Source organism: Balaenoptera physalus, assembly GCF_965194825.1.
Source record: "Balaenoptera physalus genome assembly, chromosome: 19".
Taxonomy (NCBI): Eukaryota; Metazoa; Chordata; class Mammalia; order Artiodactyla; family Balaenopteridae; genus Balaenoptera; species Balaenoptera physalus.
In genome coordinates, this window is record NC_138900.1 from 44,100,879 (window position 1) to 44,122,686 (window position 21,808).

The window sequence follows — 21,808 nt, forward strand, 5'->3', positions numbered from 1 at the left end:
TTCTGCTGTACTTTAAACAAATAATTATATTAGCCCACAGATTCATATGGGGAGGAATGAAGTACAAGTCCTTTCTTCACTCTTGACAAATACACTTGTAAATTATCAGAGGAAGAGTTATTCCAATACAGGGGAATAGACTGTCCTCTTTTATATTGACCCATTTAGGCATTGTTTATAGTGTTTTGCTCCAAATCAAGGATCATAAATATATAACAATAACAGCAATAAAAACAACAAAAACAATACTAATAAAATATTTTGCCTTTGAAACTATGAAACTAGTTAAAATATATACTAATAATTACAATTATTTATTGAGCACTTGATATTGAGCTAGATACTTCTAAAATGTGAGAGTTTAAACTAGCAGAAGTTAAGACCCAAGGTCACAAAACTAGTACATGGCAGAGCTGTGACTCAGATTGTGCTGGTTTCAAACCTTCAAACCTTCAAAAATTCCGAGTTTTTTTCACTTTTTTGCCTTTGTTTTTTTAGCTTTTCCCCCTCTGTCAAAATTGCACTCTAAAAGTTATACTTCTATTAATGACTCTCTTGAAATGTTTTTTTTTTACATGTGACTTCTTCAAATATTGTTTTATACATTCCACTAATTTACCTTCCCCTTACTTCACCTAAGTAAAATGAAAATCATATTTTATGCATTTTGTTGAGGCCATCAATTTCATCTGTTCTAAAATCAATCCTGTCTCTCTCTTGTGTATGCAGATAGATCCTGAAAGATGCCCTCTGGCAGAAAAGTTAAAATTAAATCTCCTATGTTTATTGTTTCATGAGTGTTATAAAATGCCATAATTTCATTTCATTGTTTCACATTTATTAGAAAAAGACCAACAGAAACTAAAAAAATATATAAACATGGTAGCAAACTCATTCATTGCTGCTATTTATCAAGGGGTAATTCTACTTTTCTTATTATGTGGAATGCTTTTGAATAGAGTGTGTTATTGATCACAGGAGTTGTTTGTTTTCTTTTGTTCCTTTGAAGAGTGCTAACTCTTGATCAGAATCTTATTCGCATTACTATTTTTCTAAAAAGTGTGTCACACAGGCAATGGAATTTCAAAGTCTGCTCCTTGGGAAGCATTGTGAAATCCTAGAAAGTACAGGGACTGGGGCACCTCCAAGAATAGACTTTGAAGCCCATCTTTCCTACTTTTCATGGCCTTAGTTAAGACCCTTGCTCTTTTATCAGCCTCAGCCCCCATATCTGTAAAATGTCATTGCAACACCAAACTCCCAGAACAGTGATATTGATTGCATGTTAGATGTCTGTATGTATTATTTCATTCATGGAAGCATGCAGCCTCCCCAGTCACCTCTCTCCACCTCCACTGCCAGCACCTTAGGCCAGGCTACTATTATCTTTTGCAATTACAACCTTCTAGATGCTCTTCCTGTTTAATTGCATGTGAACGCATCTGCATGTGTGTATGTGTGTGTATGGATTTTATTCAAACATAATACTCTTTTTGTCCAATTTCATTCTTGCTTATTACACTCATATTACATTTGCCTATTACTCTTACTATACTCAGCCACAGATGTCTTCAATTTTTCAAACAAACCAAGGTTTCTCTCCCTTCAGGGTCTTTGCACAAGCTTATCCTATTGGCTAGAAGGCTCTTGCTTCCACTTCTTGTATGACTACCCTTTCTCATTTTTGTTCAGTTTCAGCCTAAATGATATCCCTTTAAAAAGTAACTTTCTTGACAACACTATGTAAAGTAGATCTCTGCTTTTTCTTTGTTCTGTTCTGTCTATGCTGTGTTGTTTTCTTCAACCCAGTTTTCAAAATTTATATTATTGATTCATTCTATGTTTTTTTATTATCCCTCTTCCTCATTCATTCCATTGGAGAGAACATTTTTTTTTGTTCTTTTCACATTGTTTCCCCAGGTCATATTACAATACTTAGCATCTTGTAGATACACAATAAATATTGTTCGACAAATAAATGAATGATTTTTCATTTGGGCACTGTGTGTCTGTGAATAAAACAAGTGTTTCCATGGTAATATCTGAGAAACTAATTATTGAAATATTTGTCACTGCTAAATTAGAATCATGATTTTAAAATTTTGTGGATATCCATTACTACATGACAAGCATTGGCTAGATACGTATCTATAAGTATGGGCTATTATCTTTTTTGACCTGTGATATTCCCATGATAAGCAAACTTTATATTGCTGCAGTATTGGTCATAGATAGAAGGGATTAAAAGAGATAAACCAAAGTATGTTTTTAACCCAGACGTAATTAACTTGATGCTAAATAGAACATCTCGATTTCTATAGATGGTGATGAAGCTCAAATTATACTCCACTAGATTTATTTATAGTAACAGGGGAAGCTCCTTCCTGAAGGAAAAATAGCTGAAGAGGTCGGTTGCCAACTAATTCTCAAACAATAAATATTCTCTGAGACTAAACAAGAGACCTTGAGTCACCCCTGGAAACACAATATTTTCAGTTCAGTCCCTGTGTCAATGAACCATCTGGAGCACATTACCCTAATTCTGTATGTATGGTAAGCAAGAGGTAAGCATCTGAAATAAAATCTTAGAAAGACCCTATTGAGGAGATAAGATGTAGAACAGAGTTATGGAAGGCCCTCTGTCCAGCACTGATCACTGATGTTCTCTATTTCTCTTTCATGTTTGGTTTTGAGTATGGTGTTATCATAGTGAAGGAAGATACTGGTTTCTCCTGAAGGAGCTGTTACCTGGTCCTCCACCCATCCCACCAGAGTACCATTCTCTTCAGACAGAACCTGGTTTATCCCCAGCTGACTCCTTTTCAGCACTTGATAGATGTTTCCTGTCTCTGGTGGAATGTGTCCTATACTAAGCGGTCTTTTCATTAAGATAGTTCCATTTCCTCTCATCTCTTCAGCCTCCTTTCTGCCCAGAGGATTTGAGGTATTTTCTTGCAATTCTACCGCTTCTAATTGTATCAAGTGCCTACCAGAGAGAAAACTCTATGAGGGGAAAAGACTGATGTTTCTCTGCCACTAAATCCCCAGTACCCAGCCAAGTCTTGGCATACAGTTTGTGTTCAATAAATATTTACTGTCTGATCAAAACCTATCATCCTGTTAGACACATGAACTTTCAGTCAGATATCTTGCCTTCTAATTTTGAAATCCTCAACCCATACGCTCATTTCTGCTTTGGCCATTAAAGAGGAGCAAGTGGAGAGAATCTTTTTATTCATCCTGTTAAACTGAGGGCCAAGTAATATGTAGATGACTATATCATGGCATTATTGAATTGGAGACTAAAGGTATACATCACCTTATAACTTTTAAGATAAATTACCTGTAACTACTGGGGGAAAATTGTTTTAAATAAGAGTAACTAGCCATCAGAAAATACCACATCAACATCTAATTTTGAAATGGAGGGATTATTTAAAAGGATTCTAATCAAAAGGGATTCACGTTGATTTTTTATAATATTGACTGTGAACTCTCTCTCTTTGTCATGGGTGGTTGTTACTCTCTTAAGGGAACCAATTCAAGAAAATGTCATCTTTTACTTCAGAATCATGGGAAGGTGGGAGGAAGAGACAGGACTTCCAGTTCTACTTTCAAAGTAAACCTATGCCAATTTTAGCACAGATGTACCATGAACTAGAGATCTATCTTAGAGAAGAGGAAGGTGGCTTCCCTTCTTTCTTTCTTTTTCTTTTCATTTCTTTCTTTCTTTCTTTCTTTTTTTTTTTTTTTTTTTTTGGACTCTTTGTTTAAATGAGTCCAGCGGAAAAGAGTCAAGTGCAGTAGAATTCTCTATGTTCATGTTGATACTGGTTTTCATTTTGTGAGATGTTTTAAAGAACTCTTTACAGAGGCTCACTCAATCCAGAAGATTTTTTACGGATTGAGTTTTTTTAATGGCTTGTGCTTGATTATTGCTAATGATTTTCAGCTGCATCATCTCCCAGGAAGCTGACCCCCTCGAGTTTAGCCTTAAATCTATATCTTCCAGGCAAACTAGACATTTCAAAGCTACCTGCACTCCTTTCTCTGAGGCTGTTATAAAGCAGACATTAATTGTTGAAAAATATTGAGATGACTACGAATTTAGTGCTAATTCAGTCTTTGACATTTGTTTTGCATGAATGTGATAATGAATATTCTAATTGCAAAGTGAGTCAGCCATTTGTATGGTATTATGAGACATGATTGAAAGTGTATCTATGTTGAACTTATATAAGTGAACACTATTTAGTGTGGATAACAAAAATGAATTTGGGAAAATGTTAAATATAAAAATGAGATACTTGAGCGATTAAAAGTGACTTAGGAATGATATAATGAATCAAACATGAGTTCTGACTAGCACAAAGGATTCAAGGAATTCAGGAGCTATTTGAACAACTGCGTATGTATCAACCAGTCAGCCATATGTCCAAAAATTATGCTGAACAGACAAAGATCTGATTATCTTCATGTAAATATGAACTCTAATAAACATGCCTAAATAGATTCATTTGAGGATAAGATAGTGCAGTGGACACACACAACATAAACATTTTTTCACAGAATGAATCATTCATGTTGATTTGCAAAAATCATTAAACAAAGAATCAACTTTTGTTTTTTATTTTGATCTTGCATAGGAAAGGTGATGAAACAATGTATTTTTTTCTGAGGATAAAAACTGCTGAGGAATCATTAAAACCTTGGAAACAGCCAAAATCCACAGGGTAAACCTCCAGATTCCAGGAGGTCCAAAGGCATGCATGTCAATATCACAAGTAAGTGAAGCCAATGTGTAATTTTTGAAATATCAATGCCATTGACTCTCTGAACTTGTGTGATGAGTTTTGCATGAACAATGGAGTTTTATTTAAATTCTAAAGCATATGACAGTTTCTGTATGATCAAAAATGTCTGGCTTATAACTCTGTGATTGGCTACATTACCCGAGCAGCAGTCTGGCCCACACAACCATATCCTTGAAACTGACCTGCATATATTTTGATCAAACTCCCTCCACCAACTGCATTCACCAATTTAGCTAAATGATATTTGCTGCCAAGTATATATACACTCCATCCTCAAAGGATCACCAATAAAAACACTCAAAAGATAAGACTGATAGAGGGCAATTCGACATGATGAAATTAAGAAACATTGAAACTAATGTTAGAATATTATTTTTAAAAAGAAGTCACCTTTGGCATATCACTGCTGAAGGTGAATATTTTGATTATAACAACATTTATGATGTCTAAGTGTTTAAAATTACTCAATTTTATTATTAGAATTTTAGCTTTTACTTTGTATGTGTGCACATGTATGTGTATCTTTTTTTGGTAGATGGAAACAATGCCAATCCTTCAGCTACAGGAGAGTAGTCTAGGGAGAATGCCCACTGTTTGTTTTATAAGAGAGTAGCAACTTGATCTTTTGTAATAGTTAAATAAAAGTATAGAGCCACAGTTCTATTCCTTTCATAGGTGGAAAAAATCTGACTCTTGTCAGGTAAACTGCTCGGCAAATAGTAAGTTGAATTCCTAACACCCACATGAGGCACAAGAATAGTTGGATTAACAACTCCAGTGTCATGCTGTCAGCTGCTGTTTATTTAAATTAAAATGTCACCATCCAGAAATAAATTAGGAAGTTGAAAAATGATAAATTTCTTAAACATACAGTACTTTGGCACCTTGTTAAAATAAGTCTATTACATTTGTGTTTTTTAGAACTTTACATAGACTGTTTCCATTTTGACATTCAGAGTATAGCAGGTTTTGTTTTCGTTCTTAACTCTCTCCCTCCTTCCTCCCTCCCCGCTTCCTTCTTTCCTTCCTTCCTTCCTCCCTCCCTCCCCCTCCCTCCCTCCCTTCCTTCCTTCCTCCTTCCCTTCCTTCCTTCCTTCCTTCCTCTCTCCCTGTCTCTCTCTGTGTCTGCATTGTCCTATCTAAGCTACATAAGACAGTTGTTTAAAAAAAAAGTTCCATCAATACACATCAATACACAATTATCAGATGCTTTACTTGCATGTCTAAAACATGTTGTTCACATTATGTCTATCTAAATATAGCTACAGCTTTACAGATTTAAAAATTCACTTCCTGCAATTGGTTTCCCTAGGGGTCCAATGTTATACGTTATTTCTACATTTGATATGAAACAAACATGCCTTCCCATGGGCTTTTCCCTCACTTCACGCCATGTGAAGGTCAAAATTTTGGCCCCATCACTCTAAGACCTCCCCTATGATCATCCATACCCCGAGATATTTAAAGATAGTTTTCTGGCTCTGGGTTCCTGGCACAGCAGGTCATTCCGTTTCAGGAGCCAATTTGGTCATAAGTAGGAAGAGAATTAACATCTCCGAAAGAAGAATACTCCCTCTCTGTTCCCATTTGGATGTTTCTTGCCTATGACTTTGCAGATTGTAAATGATGCAAATGCACACTATAATGTAGGTTAATCAAATATGAGACAGTTGTATACAAACATATTCAGCATTAACAACATGGAGATATTTACTTGGCCGGGTTTTCCATTTTCACATAAAAATGCCTCATATTCGGATGCGAATTCAGGGGCGTTGTCATTGACATCCAGCACTTTAATAGCAACAGGTACGCGGGATATCTGACTGTGGTTCCCTATGGGAAGGAAAAAATAACATCAGCATTGAGGATATTGCATTTTAATGTGCAATTCAACTTTCTTCTTGAAAGCTTGTGTGTCGGTTTCAACTTCCCTTAATTAGGGTGTTTTCAACATGATGATTATGGTATCTGACCATTCAGCAAGGAAAAATAGCAAGTGCTTGGCTGCTTAAAAAAAAGTATAAATTATTATTCCAAACACCATTTGCTGGAGCTTAGCTTGATAAAGACCATCTCTAAATAAATTAAAAGAGGTTTCCTTGATGAAGAAAGCTTTATTTTATTGATAAAGCCCATTGTACAAAAGAAAAGAATGCTGTATGCAACGAAGATTTATCTCTTTCTTTATCTTGGGTAGACAGCCCATTTCTGCACTATTACTTGTTCGACTGACTATATATTAAAGATGAACATCAAAAACTGAAAAAAGGCTAGAACCAAATCAGTTGTTGAGAAGGTATCTTTCATACTGATAAAAGGGATAATCTTAAAGAAAGAGAATCATATCTTTTATGAATTTTATTTTTTATTCAAAGTTGACCTTGGGATCTTTTTGGGTAAGATAAGCCCAAGTTATTTTAATATGTCATTTTCATAAAGATTTTCATCAGTGTAAACAGATAATAATCTTTTAATCTTTCCAGGTCAATTCCAGTAGCACAGACCTTAATCCTTAAGCCTTAAGTCCTTAAATTTAAAAAATTATACACACACACACACACACACACGTACACACACACGCATACACACACAAATATGCATGCACAGAAATCTGGCCCATTAATACATTGCTGACTTGGCCCACATGATGATTTTTCATTTCTAATAAATGCAGTACCATTTGACTCTGACTGTACCATGCAATAATCTTTTGATCGCTTGTAAATTATACAGAATGCATTGAAAATGGCCAATTATTTATTTGTGTTTCTGTGGCACTGAATATTTATAAGCAAGCTAGGAGGGAAAAAATCTTTGGCTTTTGAATATGAAGAAACAGACTTGTATTTGATATATCAGACTCTTCTTTTTGACAGTTGATTAAATTCAGACCTCTGAAACCTTCAAATACTCATTTTTTTCATTACATATAAAAGTATTTTAAAGCACATGCCAAATAATCACAGCCATGTTACAATTTTATAGTTGGTTAACCCCACTGGCAATGCTACAAGATTGGAATTTAACTACCATGGCTATTCTCCAATATTCTAATTTGATTAACTATGGATGGATGAATATTATCCTTTGGAATTCCAACCACCTCAGTAATGGAACAAAATCTCAATTCCCAAAAATCACACCAGTGGCCTTAAATGTCTCACCTAATATGTCCTTTTTCTTTTACTGTCTTATGTCTAATGAATTAATTCATTCTCATTCAGAGAGGAGGCATGCAGCTCCCTAGTTTCAATGGAAGGGAAAGTTAAAAAAAGTATATCAACACATGACTCTGAGGACAAGAAACTTACATTTTACCCTTTATCTACTTGAATCAGGTAGCTAAATGAGTTACAAGGTATTTGAAATAAGGTCTGATTATATCCTTAAAGATTTACATCTCTTTTCTGGTCTGACCATGAGCTGAATAGCAGCTACTGAAGAGTAAAAGGGAATCTAGTGTTTGCAGGAAACAAATGTTTGGAGCCCCATCTTTGCCTCCCATTACCAACATGATTCTGAACATGTTATTTAACCTCATTTTATTCCTGAGGACACTGAAACTCAAGACCTTGACACCCTATTTACAGAACTATTATACACATTATATGAGAAGAATTAGAAGTGCCCAGATCACATTGGGCACATAGTCAAGTGTATCTTAGACTTTACCTTTTATAATTGTAAACATCAGCACCGTGCATATTCAGTGTGCACTATGTACAGTGCAAGATATTTCACAGAATCATCTCATTCAGTCCTTACTGAAGAGCTATGTAGTAGGTAATGTGATTCCCATGTTGTGGATTAGTGATGTGGAGACTGACATTCACAGGGCTATATGCCTTTACCAGTATGACTCAAAAATTAACTCCAAGACTCCAAAATGTAGTTTTGGCCTTCCAAACATGAATCATTTTCACAGTATTATATTGATGAAGTTTAAAACAAAGTATATTTGCTTGTTGTTTGTTTACTTGTAAGGTAACTAATCACTGCCATTTCCTCAAGAATGCTTATAGGCTTGTTATAAATTTTTATTTCAAGTTTGACTACTATTTGAAGTTTGAGTACAAATATAAAAAATCAAGCTGGATAAATCTAATGGGTTGTACCACCACTGATATTCTCAAAATTGCACTAATAATCTGCAAGCCTCTCTGAGAAACTGAACAATTTAAATTCCATATTTTTCCTCATACTTCTATTTTGCCCAAAGTCCCTTTAGTTGATTAATTTTATTTTGTGATTCTCTGTATTTCAACTCTAAGAACTATTGATTAGTTAGTTATTTACATAACATTCATTTCTTCTGTGCCACATCTTAGACCAACTCTTGTGTATATGTGATGAGAGGAGCCTTCTATTATGTTTTAGTCTCGTTAACCATTCAATTCATAAACAGACAATGATCAACATAGACTTGAACAGTGAATAACAGATGCACTGTCTTCGAAAACTGCAGGTACAAGAAAAAGCTGTCGTACTCTTTAAATATGATTTTGTTCCTGGGGAAGTGAAGAAAATGCTGAGCTTACTGAGTTAGAGTCACTGATAATGGTTGATTGGGCCAAGTTTATAAAATATGATATTCTTTGTCTTCCCTCTTTCTCATGCCTTGTACACACACACACACACACATGCCGCAGGCAAACATGCATATACAGATTTTGCTCTCACTATTTTGGCAAAAGGATAATTATGCCAAGGCACATATTCTTAACTTCTCTCTTCTCTCTTCTTAATCTCACAGTTTTAATAAACTGCAATTATCTCTTAGATCTAGATGGCCAGCAGGTGGTAAAACTCAAGCATAGAGGCTAGAGAATCTCCATGAGCTTCTTTCTGGGATAACTTTCAACATTAAAGTAATATATGCTTTCTCTTATTGTAAGATCTGGGACAGGGAGGTGTTTAACTATCCAGGGGCCCAGACCCCTAGAATAATACCATCTAATTTTTTTTCTGTTGTTAGAAGTAATGTAGGTTTGGGAGCTATCACTTAATATTGTTAGAAGATCACGAGCATAGGGGCTATATCATGTGATCACTAGCGAGTCACTGAAATATTTTTTGATGCGATTTACAATTTTAAAAGCTAGCATAAAGCTTACTGACAAGAGAAGTTATGGTTTGTTTTAATTTTGTTTTCTTAAGCATATGAATGTCCCATTTACTTTGAGTATTTCTTGAAACTGCTAAATCAAGGAGAAAAACAATAAAATATAATAAAACAATAAACTGGTGCCATATATCCCCAAAATATCCCCAAAATGTGTTATCATTATCTATATTAGATGAACATGCACAATTGAAATTATTTCAACTTATAATTCTTGACACAAGTGTCATATTTAAATGCTGAAGATTCACTTTTATCTAAATTAATGAAGCGATGGGAGTTCAAAATTTAAAGATATTATAGAGCAATAAAATTAATTAGATAAGCTTCTAAGGAAATTATTCATGTCCTTTGTGACTGGCCCCAAAATGTTTGCCTTTCATCTGATACACAAACATTAAATATAAAGATATTATAATTAGAAACTTGATTAGCATTCATTAAAGATTAATTTTCTAAACACAGGAGATGTGACAAAGTGGTCTGGAAGGAAAAGCCCATTTCAATTGGCCACAAAAGTTGACTGTTTTCACATAATGATGGAAAAAAGGCTGAAATGGCACCTAGTATAAACAACTCCTTGACTTCTACCATTTGAATCGTAGTGACTTCCTGTCACCTCTCTGTCACATAGCCTCATGAATTGCCCATTAATTTTGCCCTTTTATAATCAAAGGTATGGAATACTGCCAAGTCTACGTTACTTGGGAATTTGCTTCTAACTAGTTTCCACGAGCTGCTGTTTTTGCAGGCATCGATTGAAATAAACAGCCTCTCCTTTTCAGGCTATAAGAGAGAAAATTGATTTGACAAATTTAGATATACTGGTGGGTTCAATAAATAATTCTTGAGCCTTCTACGAGTGGAAGGGTGGAAGGCATGAGCAGTAAATTACAGTCAACGGGGGGAATGCAAAATAGTGAATTTATAATTGAATAGGGATGAGAGGAATGCTGGAAGTTTATAAAACAGGAAGATTCTAACTGAATATATGATAGAAAAGATAGCAACTTAGGAAATTTAAAATGAAACTGATGGGAATTTCAAAGAAGGTCTTGGAAAATAATTTCAGTCGTGAATTTAGGCTCTCTGGTGACTAAAGATAAAACTTTTTGATGTACATTTTGCCCATAAATGGTGTGATAATTTCTAAATCATTAGTTATGGTTTATTAATTCATAGATTATTAGATAGCATAGAAACAAGGTGGAATATAATTGACCACTGGACACCAGCAGGGTAGAAAATCTGTTGGGACTTTTTAAAAATTTTTATTGGACAAATATATATCACTTATATGTGGAATCTAATAAAAAATGGTACAAATGAACTTGTTTACAAAATAGAAATAGACTCACAGATGTAGAAACCAATCTTATGGTCACCGGGGGGGGGGGGGAAGGGATAAATTGGGAGATTGGGATTGACATATACACACTACTATATAAAATAGATAACTAATAAGGACCTACTGTACAGCTGTACAGCACAGGGAACTGTACTCAATATTCTCTACAAAAATATTCTGGAATATTTTTGATAGGTTTTTCTCTTTACAGTATTATTTTTATGTGTTACCCTTTCACTAACATGGCAACTGTATCGATGCACCAGTTAAAGCACAATCCATTATCTCCCTCAAATACATACCAAGAAATTTCAACATCAAGGGAGCAGCTGACCACCATAATTTTAATAATTTTTGATTACATGATTGTGAAAATTCCAGCAAGCCAGTCTGTAAAGAGAAGTCATTCTATTTTACTCCTTAAAATCTCAGTCATATTTAGATTAGTTTAGAATTAAATGAGAACTTTAATCAGAGGGTGGCTCTGGTATCAAAAGAACAAAGCTTGTAAGGCATAGTTTTTGTATTAACCAAGTAGTAGCTCTCTCAAGAAAGGTAGAGAAATGCTTTCTCTCACTGTGCAAGTTGTGGACTTAGACGTACTTGAAAATGCCTTAAACTCTCTGGAGAAAATGACTCTTAAACGGTGACTTTAGTTTAAGTCCTCACTGACCCCTGTCTGTTTTCCCTACTGACTACAAAAATGCATGCTGTCTGGCTCCAGCATTTTCAAATGCTCTCTAAATGGGGAGAAAATGTGTAGGTCTCTTATTTATTACATTCATCTTAAGTGAATCTGGACGTAGTGGAATCCTTGGCAAGACCTCACTCCACCTTTTCCTACTCTACAATGAACCCTCAGTATCCTTTATCCAGCTCACAAGAGTTGAAGTCCTAAAGAATAAGGTAGGCACATTTATGGTTGTTAAATTCTATAGGAAAAAATTTTAGAGCCATTGAAGTAAGAACTGATGTTATGAACCTCTTAGATACTATTTATTTATTAAATATAAAGCTTTAACAGTCATGTTCTAAATAAAGGCAACATTAATGGCAGTTTATAAATGAAAAATTAGTACTAATGGGAATGGAGCTATTACATTTTCCATTTTTTTATTAATAATGTTATATAATATTACCTACTTTTAAAAAATTTTATTTATTTATTTATTTATTTTTGGCTGCGTTGGGTCTTTGTTGCTGTGTGTGGGCTTTCTCTAGTTGTGGTGAGCGGGGGCTTCTCTTCGTTGCAGTGCGCGGGCTTCTCATTGCAGTGGCTTCTCTTGTTGCGGAGCACGGGCTATAGGCACACAGGCTTCAGAAGTTGTGGCACGCGGGCTCAGTGTTTTGGCTCACAGGCTGTAGAGTGCAGGCTCAGTAGTTGTGGCGCACAGGCTTAGTTGCTCCGCAGCACGTGGGATCCTCCCGGACCAGGGCTCGAACCCATGTCCCCTGCATTGGCAGGCAGATTCTCAACCACTGCGCCACCAGGGAAGTCCAATATTACCTACTTTTAATTCTTTTTTTAAAAAATTTAAGCACTTACTAGTTTTATTTTATTTTAATATACTAAACATTTTAGCTTAAAATTTATAAATATGCATTATTTGCCAAACTTTTTCCCAAGACCTTTTCTTTGACAATAAGTCTGCTTCTAGAGTTCTGAGTTAAATTTACATAAACCAGTAATTCATGGCTTATGATTTCCAGGTATTTTTTTTTAATTAAGGTAATACTGGCTTAGAACATCATATAAGTTTCATGTGTACAACATTACAGTTTGACTTCTGTATACACTACTGTGCTTACTAAGATACTTTTAATTCTTTCTTTCTTTATTTATTTATTTATTTATTTATTTATGGCTGTGTTGGGTCTTCGTTTCTGTGTGAGGGCTTTCTCTAGTTGCGGCGAGCGGGGGCCACTCCTCATCTCGGTGCGCGGGCCTCTCACTATCGCGGCCTCTCTTGTTGCGGAGCACAGGCTCCAGACGCGCAGGCTCAGTAATTGTGGCTCACGGGCCCAGTTGCTCCGCGGCACGTGGGATCCTCCCAGACCAGGGCTCGAACCCGTGTCCCCTGCATTGGCAGGCAGATTCTCAACCACCGTGCCACCAGGGAAGCCCCACTTTTAATTCTTTATGTATGCTTACCAATTTGTTTCCTTTTGTTGTCTACATTCTTTTTTGTTTTGTTTTGTTTTGTGTGTATGCATACATGGTTTTTATGTGTTCATTTTTGTTTTGTTTTATGTACACCTCTCTTTTCTACTGTGTACTACTCTTGCTGAATTTGTGACTGGAAAATACTGACTCCCTCCTTTCGCAGCCCTAAGTGCATGTTTAAATCCTTTTTATACATCTCATCTTTCTCCATACTGTAAGAGGCAAGGAAACAAAATGCCGTAATGAGTTTATTATTCCTTATGCTCCCTTTGGTAATCTAAGTCTCTGCAAAATCTCTAATTCTTCTCTGCCAACAAAAATTGCATTATGCTTCTATTACTAAATCTTCAGTGTTTTTTTTCCCTAATTATTTCAAATAGGATTGATTCAAAATTATTGGAACTGAATTTCTTGGTATTACTCTTACAATGCAATTCAGTTTAAATCCCTTATATATTAGAATCTTAATAAAGGAGACTCACACTTTCAGAGGAATATAGATTTATCTAATATTCAGTTTAAATGCTCATCCAACACCAGCTTAGAATAACAGTTGTGCCCCAATACATGCATACACATACACGCACACACAAACACAGACATACTTTATTAGGGAAGAAAACTAATATTGTAAACTACCCAGCATGTATTGTGTGATCTGTTATGTACTATTTCTTTGAGGTTTGTTGGATTACTGTGAAGACATTATTTTCTTAAATGGGAATATGATTTCAGGCTATGTAAGACTGAAATTTATATGTTACATATCAGAGTAGGGAGTAAAGAACATCCAGTGTGCCTAAAAATCATGTGGACTCTAGTCACCTTGCCCATATTTACTCAAAGCCAAGAAGTGATAAAGCTGAAATATTAATCCAGGGCAGTTTTATCAACAAGTAAAAAAAAAAAAAAAAAAAAAAAACCCACAGAAACAAACAAAACTGATTATTCCCCACAGGCTCTCTTTAGCATAGCACTCATAAAACATAACCTTAAAATATATTTTTAAGATGGATCACTTCCCAAACAATACAATATCCTAATAAACTAATAACCTCAAAAGAAAGGTTTGATGATTCCATTAACATGGAATTTTTATTAGTGAATTTATTTTTAGAAATATAATTTTCATATTTTTAATTATTTGGGTAACTCCTTACATTTTTTGTGTGAGATCAACTTTTGTAGTAGAAGGAAGCCATGAAAACAATAAAGTGCATACACCTTACGGTTTTATTCCAGTGTATTTTTATAAAATGAACATACCCATGTAAGTATCACTCAGGTCAAGATATAGCCAGCATCCCCAAAGCTTCCCATGTACCCCTTCTCAGTCATTATGCCCTTCAAGGTAACGTCTACTCTGTTTCTTAACACTATATTAGTTTGCCTTCTTCAGAACTTTATAAAAACTGAAATTATAATATAAAGTACACACTTTTGTATCTGACTTCTTTAGCTCAATATGGTATTTGTAAATTCATTAATGTGGTTGTAGGCAGCTGTAGTTCATTCTTTTCCACTGTTTGGGAAAGAATTTCATTGTATACATATACCACCATTTATTTATTTATTTATTCTCTTACTGGTGGATATTTGGGTTGTTTCAGTTTCATGCTATTCTGAAAAGTGCTGCTATAAATATTTTGTGTATTTCTGTTGGTGTACAAATATGTGAATTCCGTTATGTTACATACTTAGGAATAGAATGAAAGATTATAGAATATGGCTCCTTTCAATTTTAGCATATGCTTCCAAATATGTTTTCTAATGTGGATGTGCCAGTTTACACTCTGACCAGCAATGTATAAGAGTTCAAGTTGCTGCATGTCTTCAAGAACACTTGGAAAAGCCAGTTATTTATTATTTGTTTTTCATTTTAGTCATTGCAGAGGTGTACAGTTATGTTTCAGTTCGATTTTATTTTAATATCTTGATGATTTGATGCTAAGGACATATTATGCTTACTGGCCACTTGGATATCTTCTTTTGTGAAGAACCTGTTCAAGTTTTTGCCATGTTTTAATTGGTTGTCTATGTTTTTCTAATTGATATGCATATTATATATTAAGGATACGTGTCCTTTGCTAGATATGAGTGTCACAATACCTTTTCCTACTCTGTGGCTTAATTTTTCACTCTTAATAGTAACTTTTGAGGAACACAGATTTTTTTTTTTTTTTAATTTTATTTATTTATTTATTTATTTATTTTTGGCTGTGTTGGGTCTTCGTTTCTGTGCGAGGGCTTCCTCTAGTTGTGGCAAGCGGGGGCCACTCTTCATCGCGGTGCACGGGCCTCTCACTATCGCGGCCTCTCTTGTTGCGGAGCACAGGCTCCAGACGCGCAGGCTCAGTAGTTGTGGCTCACGGGCCTAGTTGCTCCACGGCATGTGGGATCTTCCCAGACCAGGGCTCGAACCCGTGTCCCCTGCATTGGCAGGCAGATTCTCAACCACTGCGCCACCAGGGAAGCCCAAGATTCTTAACTTAATAAAGCTGAATTCATCAGTTTTTGCTCTTATTAACTGTAACACTTGTTGCAACTGATTCGTTAATTATTTGCATAATCCAGCATTTGAAAATTCTGTTATTTTTAGAAGGTATATTATTTTTTCACATTTACATCTCTGATCTCCCTGAAGATTACTAAAAGTGATGTTCTGAGTTAGAGGCCAAGGTTCAGTTTCATCCACTCATGGATATCCAATTCACTGTCAATTTTATTGTAAGTCCACCTATGGTATCTTTGTCATTGAGTTGAGTATTTTTGTACAGGCTTGTTCCTGGAATTTTCTGTTCTATTTTTCTGTCTTTATGCTCATACAATCCTCTCTTAATAACTCTTTACGATAGATCTTCATATATTGTTATCATGAATATGATAAGATCAACAATTTATTTTTCTTTTAAAATATTTTCTTCATTATTTTTCCCTTTAAATTTCTTTACACATTTTAGTATTATTTGTCAAATTGTGGGCACGCACACACACATACACACACACATAGCTGTTGGAAGTTTGATTGATATTGCAAAGATTCTACAGATAAATTTAAAGCGGATTGATATTTTTTACATTTGAATCTCCAAATCATGAACTATGTATATACTTCATTTATTTATATTTTCTTTAATTTCTCTCAGTAATGTTCTGTAGTTTTCTGTTTAGAAGTTTTGTATGTCATTCAGTAGATTTTTACTATTATAAGTAGTATATTTATTTTCTGAGCATTGTTAGAAAATAAAAATATGATTATTTTATAACTCAACTCTAAACAAGCATGCAAACTTTCTTCATTATTGATAATAGTTTAACTTAGATTTTTTTTCCTTTTTATGTACTCAATCATGTTGTCTGTGAACAGGGACAACTTTATTTCTTCTTTCCAATATTTATACTTTAATTTCTTACCTGTATCTTACTGTACTGGTTAAAACCTTCAGTGTAATTGAATAAAAGTAGCAATAGTACACAACCCATCTCATTTCCAATCTCAGGGAGAAACCTTTCAATATTTTACCATTAGGTCTGATATTTGCTATTTATTTTTTTTGTAACTATCCTTTATCAAATTAAGTTCTGTTCTATTTCTAGTGTGCAAAGAGCTTTTTCAAGAACAAGAAATGAAGATATAACATTTTCTGCATCTGCTGAGAATGATCATACGTTTTTTCTCTTTTCTTTCCTCAGGATTTTAATTTACATTAATAGATTTTCAAATGTTATCATCTGTCCTTGTATTCCCTGGGTGTAATATTATATTTTTATATTAACAGTTTTGATTTGCTAATATATTACTTAGGATTTTGTTTATGAGAAGCAGGCTGTTAATTCTCCTTTCTTGTAATATTCTTGTTGGGTTTTTGCATTAAGATTATTCTGGCTTTGTGACATAAGGTGGAAACTGCTCCCTCTTTTACTTCTCTCTGATAAAGTATGTGTCATGTTCATTTGGGCATGACAATTTATGTGTTAAGAGTTAGTAACTGTGAATTCAATTTATTCAATAGAGAAAATGATAGACATATTTTTCTTTTTCTTATCTATGCCAGTTTGCACTGACTGCATTTTTCAACTTATTAGTCTATGTCATATACATTTTAATCCTTATTCCATAAATATGTTAATAATGTCCAGCTATTGTTTTTTAACATCTATAGAATCTGTAATGAAGTCCCCTTTGTAATTTTTTTTCCATGCCCCCTGCAGTGAAAGCACGGAGTCCTAACCACTGGACCGCTGGGAATTCCCTGTCATTTCTAATACTGGCAAGTTGTACCTTTTCTATTTTTTCTTGCAAGATTTTATCAATTTTATCTTCGCAAATAAAGAGCTTTTGGCTTTGTTGAATTTCAGGACTGTATATTTGTGTTCAATTTCACTATATTCTACCCTATATTTATTTTCACCTTGCTACTAGTTTTTAATTTTCTGTTCACTTTTAGCCTTTTTGAAGTGGATGCTTAGATAATTGATTTTTAGCATTTCTTCTTTTCTAATATAGACATTTAAGGCTAATTTCTCTTTAGGCACTGTGTTAGCTGTATTCCACAGGTTTTGTCATGTCATTATTTTGTTATCATTCATTTTTTAAATGTGCTAATTAATTCCCTTTGTGATTTTATTGTTTTCCACGGATCATTTAGAGATATATGGCTTAATTTCCAATACTTGGGGATCATTTCAGGGCCTTTGGTGACTTATTTCTAGCTTAATTCCACTGTGTGAAGAAAGCATACTCCGCTTTGAGTGTTGAGACTTGATTTATGGCCCAATTTTGGCCATGTTGGGTAAATGTTTCAAGTGTGTTTGACAATAATAATATTTTTGTAATTTTTGAGTGCAGTGTTTTATACATTACAACTAAGCAAGTTGACTAATCATGCTATTCAAACACTTTCTATCCTTACTAATTTTTTGTCTACTTATTTGATTAGTAGAGTTGTAGGTTAAAATTTTCATCTACAAGTGTTGACAACTTGTCTATTTCTCCCTTTGCTTCTGTCAATTTTTTGCTTTATGTACTTGGCAAACATCTTATTAGGTACATACAAATTTAGAATTTTTATATCTTCCTGCTGAATTTAATCATTTATCATTATGAAAAATTTCTATTTTTGGTAATATTTCTTTCTTCTTAGTCTATAGCTGAACCATTTTGGTTTTAATTTGCATAGATCTTCTTTCAATCGTTTCAGTCTTTAAGTGTTCTTATATTTGAGGTTTATTTCTGATAAAAAACATGATTTGAAAATTGCTTTTTTCCTAGTCTGACAAAGAATGTCTTTTAATTGAAGTATGTAGCTTATTTACAATTAGTGTGATTGATTGATTGTTTATCATCTGGGTTTTAATTTATTCTTGTACTTTAAAATTTTCTTCATCAGTTCTTTCTCATTTTTCCTCTTTTCTATTTTTTTGGGGATTCATAAGTTTCAATTCTTTTATTTCCCCCAACTAATAGGCTAATGGGGGGAGATGAAAGAATTAAAACTTATGAATCCAAAAAAAGATAGAAAAGTGGGATTAGCCTATTAGTTACATAGTCTTCTATTAATATTATTTTAGTGGTAACCTTAAATATCATACTTGTATATGTGTCACTGACTTATTAGAATATGCCTTAGAGTAATGCTTCAAACATTTTACGTACAATGAAAGGATATATATAATGCATTAATTGTTTATGCCATTTTGTTACCATTTTCCTGTATCTAGGTTTTAATTCTGGAAATCAGATATGAAAATGTGTTATCTTCCTTCAGATAGAGTTTGATTTTCTCCTCACAGGAAGGTCTATATAGATAGATCACCTTGATACTCTTTTTTTTTTTTTTTTCTTAATTTGTGTCTCCTTTTTCTTTTCTTTTTTTACAATTTATTTATTTATTTGTTTATGGCTGTGTTGGGTCTTCGTTTCTGTGCGAGGGCTTTCTCTAGTTGCGGCAAGTGGGGGGCCACTCTTCATCGCGGTGCGCGGGCCTCTCACTATCGCGGCCTCTCTCGTTGCAGAGCACAGGCTCCAGATACGCAGGCTCAGCAATTGTGGCTCACGGGCCTAGTTGCTCCGCGGCATGTGGGATCTTCCCAGACCAGGGCTCAAACCGGTGTCCCCTGCATTGGCAGGCAGATTCTCAGCCACTGCGCCACCAGGGAAGCCCCCTTGATACTCTTAAGGCTGGATTTCAGAATTTATGAGGGCTGATTTAATTTCTGGTTTTCCCTTATTTCTAGAGCCCACCCTTTCTATTAAATTGCAAAAAAAAAAAAGGTTTTTTTTTAGCTTTTTGCCTCTTAGCACACACTGATGATAGCCTTGAAATCCTCTTACTCCTGCACATGTTAAGATTTGGTAAATGCATCATGGGAAAAATCCATCCATGATGCTCTGTTGTCTTCTTTTCAATTACCTCCTCACTGTAGACTTGGCCTCTCCATTCTGGATACCTCTGTAGCCCTGAACTACAGCTTTTGTCTCCACAGTCCCATGAGACACTCATAAACTCCAGGTCACTGATTTCTGCTTGGTTTTTTGTGCCCTCTGAGTTGAATCACTTAAAGTCCTGAAGGAAATAAGCAGTGCTAAATTTAGGAGTCACTTCAGTTTGTTTCCTTTCTTTCTGGTATCTTGGCTTCTTAAGTACTGGCTGCCTTCAAATACCGTTTTTTCCTCTAATTTTGTAGTTATTCTCACTGGGGGAATTAGTTAGATATAAGCTACCATCATAGACATAAGAAAAATACATAATTTCCCCCATCCCATTGTGGTATAATATGTTCATTGTTTTCCCAAGAAATTTAAACTGTAAATCACCCCACACTTATGGAACAATGGACAAAATATTACTATAAAATGACCCTAATCCTCCATGAGTTATTGCCCAGCAGAATTCACGTATGTTAATTAAGACTGTGTTATCCTTAGTTAATGCTCTGACTACAAAGCCAGACCAATCTCTTGAGATTCCTTTCCTCAGTCTATGCTTTGGCCACAATAAATTATGCATTTATTGTGACAGTGGACCAAGATATATATACCATAATGAGTGACAAAAACAAAACAAATACATAACTCAAGATAAATGATTAGTTAGCAGAGGTGGTAGAAATGACTACAGTGCAAGCCACCAACTCAGTGTCAAGTACATGATAATAAAATGGATGATGCTGATTTATTCCCAGATGTTAATATTAAAAGGGTTGAATATATGTGAATGTAAACGTAGATGATATACATAGTTATACCCATACGTCACTACTTCCTCTAACTGCATTTGTATCCACAAAATCATCTGTTTATCAATGTATATTAGAAAGGCAACTAGACATAGAATATTATGTATTCGTTTAATAAAATTTAAAAAGATATATTGGGTGAAATATGTAAATCTATAAGTAATAGGTAGCACTAGGTGTTTTTATAATTGTATATAGAGAGGCAATGCAGAGCACCTATATATAATGGTATTGTGCAGCTCAGAATGTCTGTAAACCAATCTCTCTCTCTCTCTCTTTTTCTCTCTCTTTTGTTATAGATAAAAGTTAGGTGCTAGCTGCAAAAAACTTTTAAACTACCTACTGTGTTAAAGGAAGGTTAATAAACTCTTCATGGACCCAGTAAATCTATCATGCAAATTTGCAACATAGAGCAACAGAGATGCTGACAGGGACACCAAGTGTCAAGCTTACTTCAAAACATTATGAGAGAGAGAACATTGACCAATAGCGGAGTATTCAATGTTGTTAGCAAAATAATTGCAAATAATGGTGAAAAAGAAAAGCTGCTGGAGGTTTTTGTTGGTTTTTTTTTTAACTGAATTTATGGAGAATGGCGAAAAGCCCTGTATGCTACCCAAAATATTTTAATTTCTAAAAAATCAGGTCAAAGACAGAAATGAAAAGTGATTTTTTTCTTAACACACCAGAAAAAAAAAAAAAGGATGCAAGAGAAAAGCACTGCCGGCAAAATGCTAAGTTCTATTGTTGGCACCTGCATTTTTGCTGTTGCAAATAATCCACTTGTTTGTGATGGTCTATTCCGGACATGGCCTAGCATGATTGGGGCAGATCTTTGAATAAAGTTATTTGTGTAAAAAGTAACCTAACTGATGCCCACATATGGCATACATTCCTCTAGAACATTAATCATTTTCAAACTGATAGTGAAATCCTACTTGGAAACCCAAACCCTACTCCATAATAATAATCTATGCCAGCCACATCAGAATGCCATTATCATCATTATCAGCAGCATCATCTTAAGAAACTATTTGCTATTTATTGAACACATACTCTCAGGCACCATGCTTTCATTTTTATACAACCCTATGGCTAGAGTAATATGATTATTTCCT

General features: G+C 34.5%; 1 protein-coding gene across 2 annotated transcripts in view; it reads right to left on the reverse strand.

Moving 5' to 3' along the window:
* The window catches only part of CDH8 (cadherin 8), a 370,394-nt gene that overhangs the window by 67,036 nt on the left and 281,550 nt on the right, over nucleotides 1-21,808 (reverse strand). For both annotated transcript variants that reach the window (XM_082439484.1, XM_082439485.1), the window contains exon 9: nucleotides 6,529-6,650. In XM_082439484.1, the coding sequence (XP_082295610.1) occupies nucleotides 6,529-6,650 (122 nt within the window). The remainder of the gene's footprint in view (nucleotides 1-6,528; nucleotides 6,651-21,808) is intronic.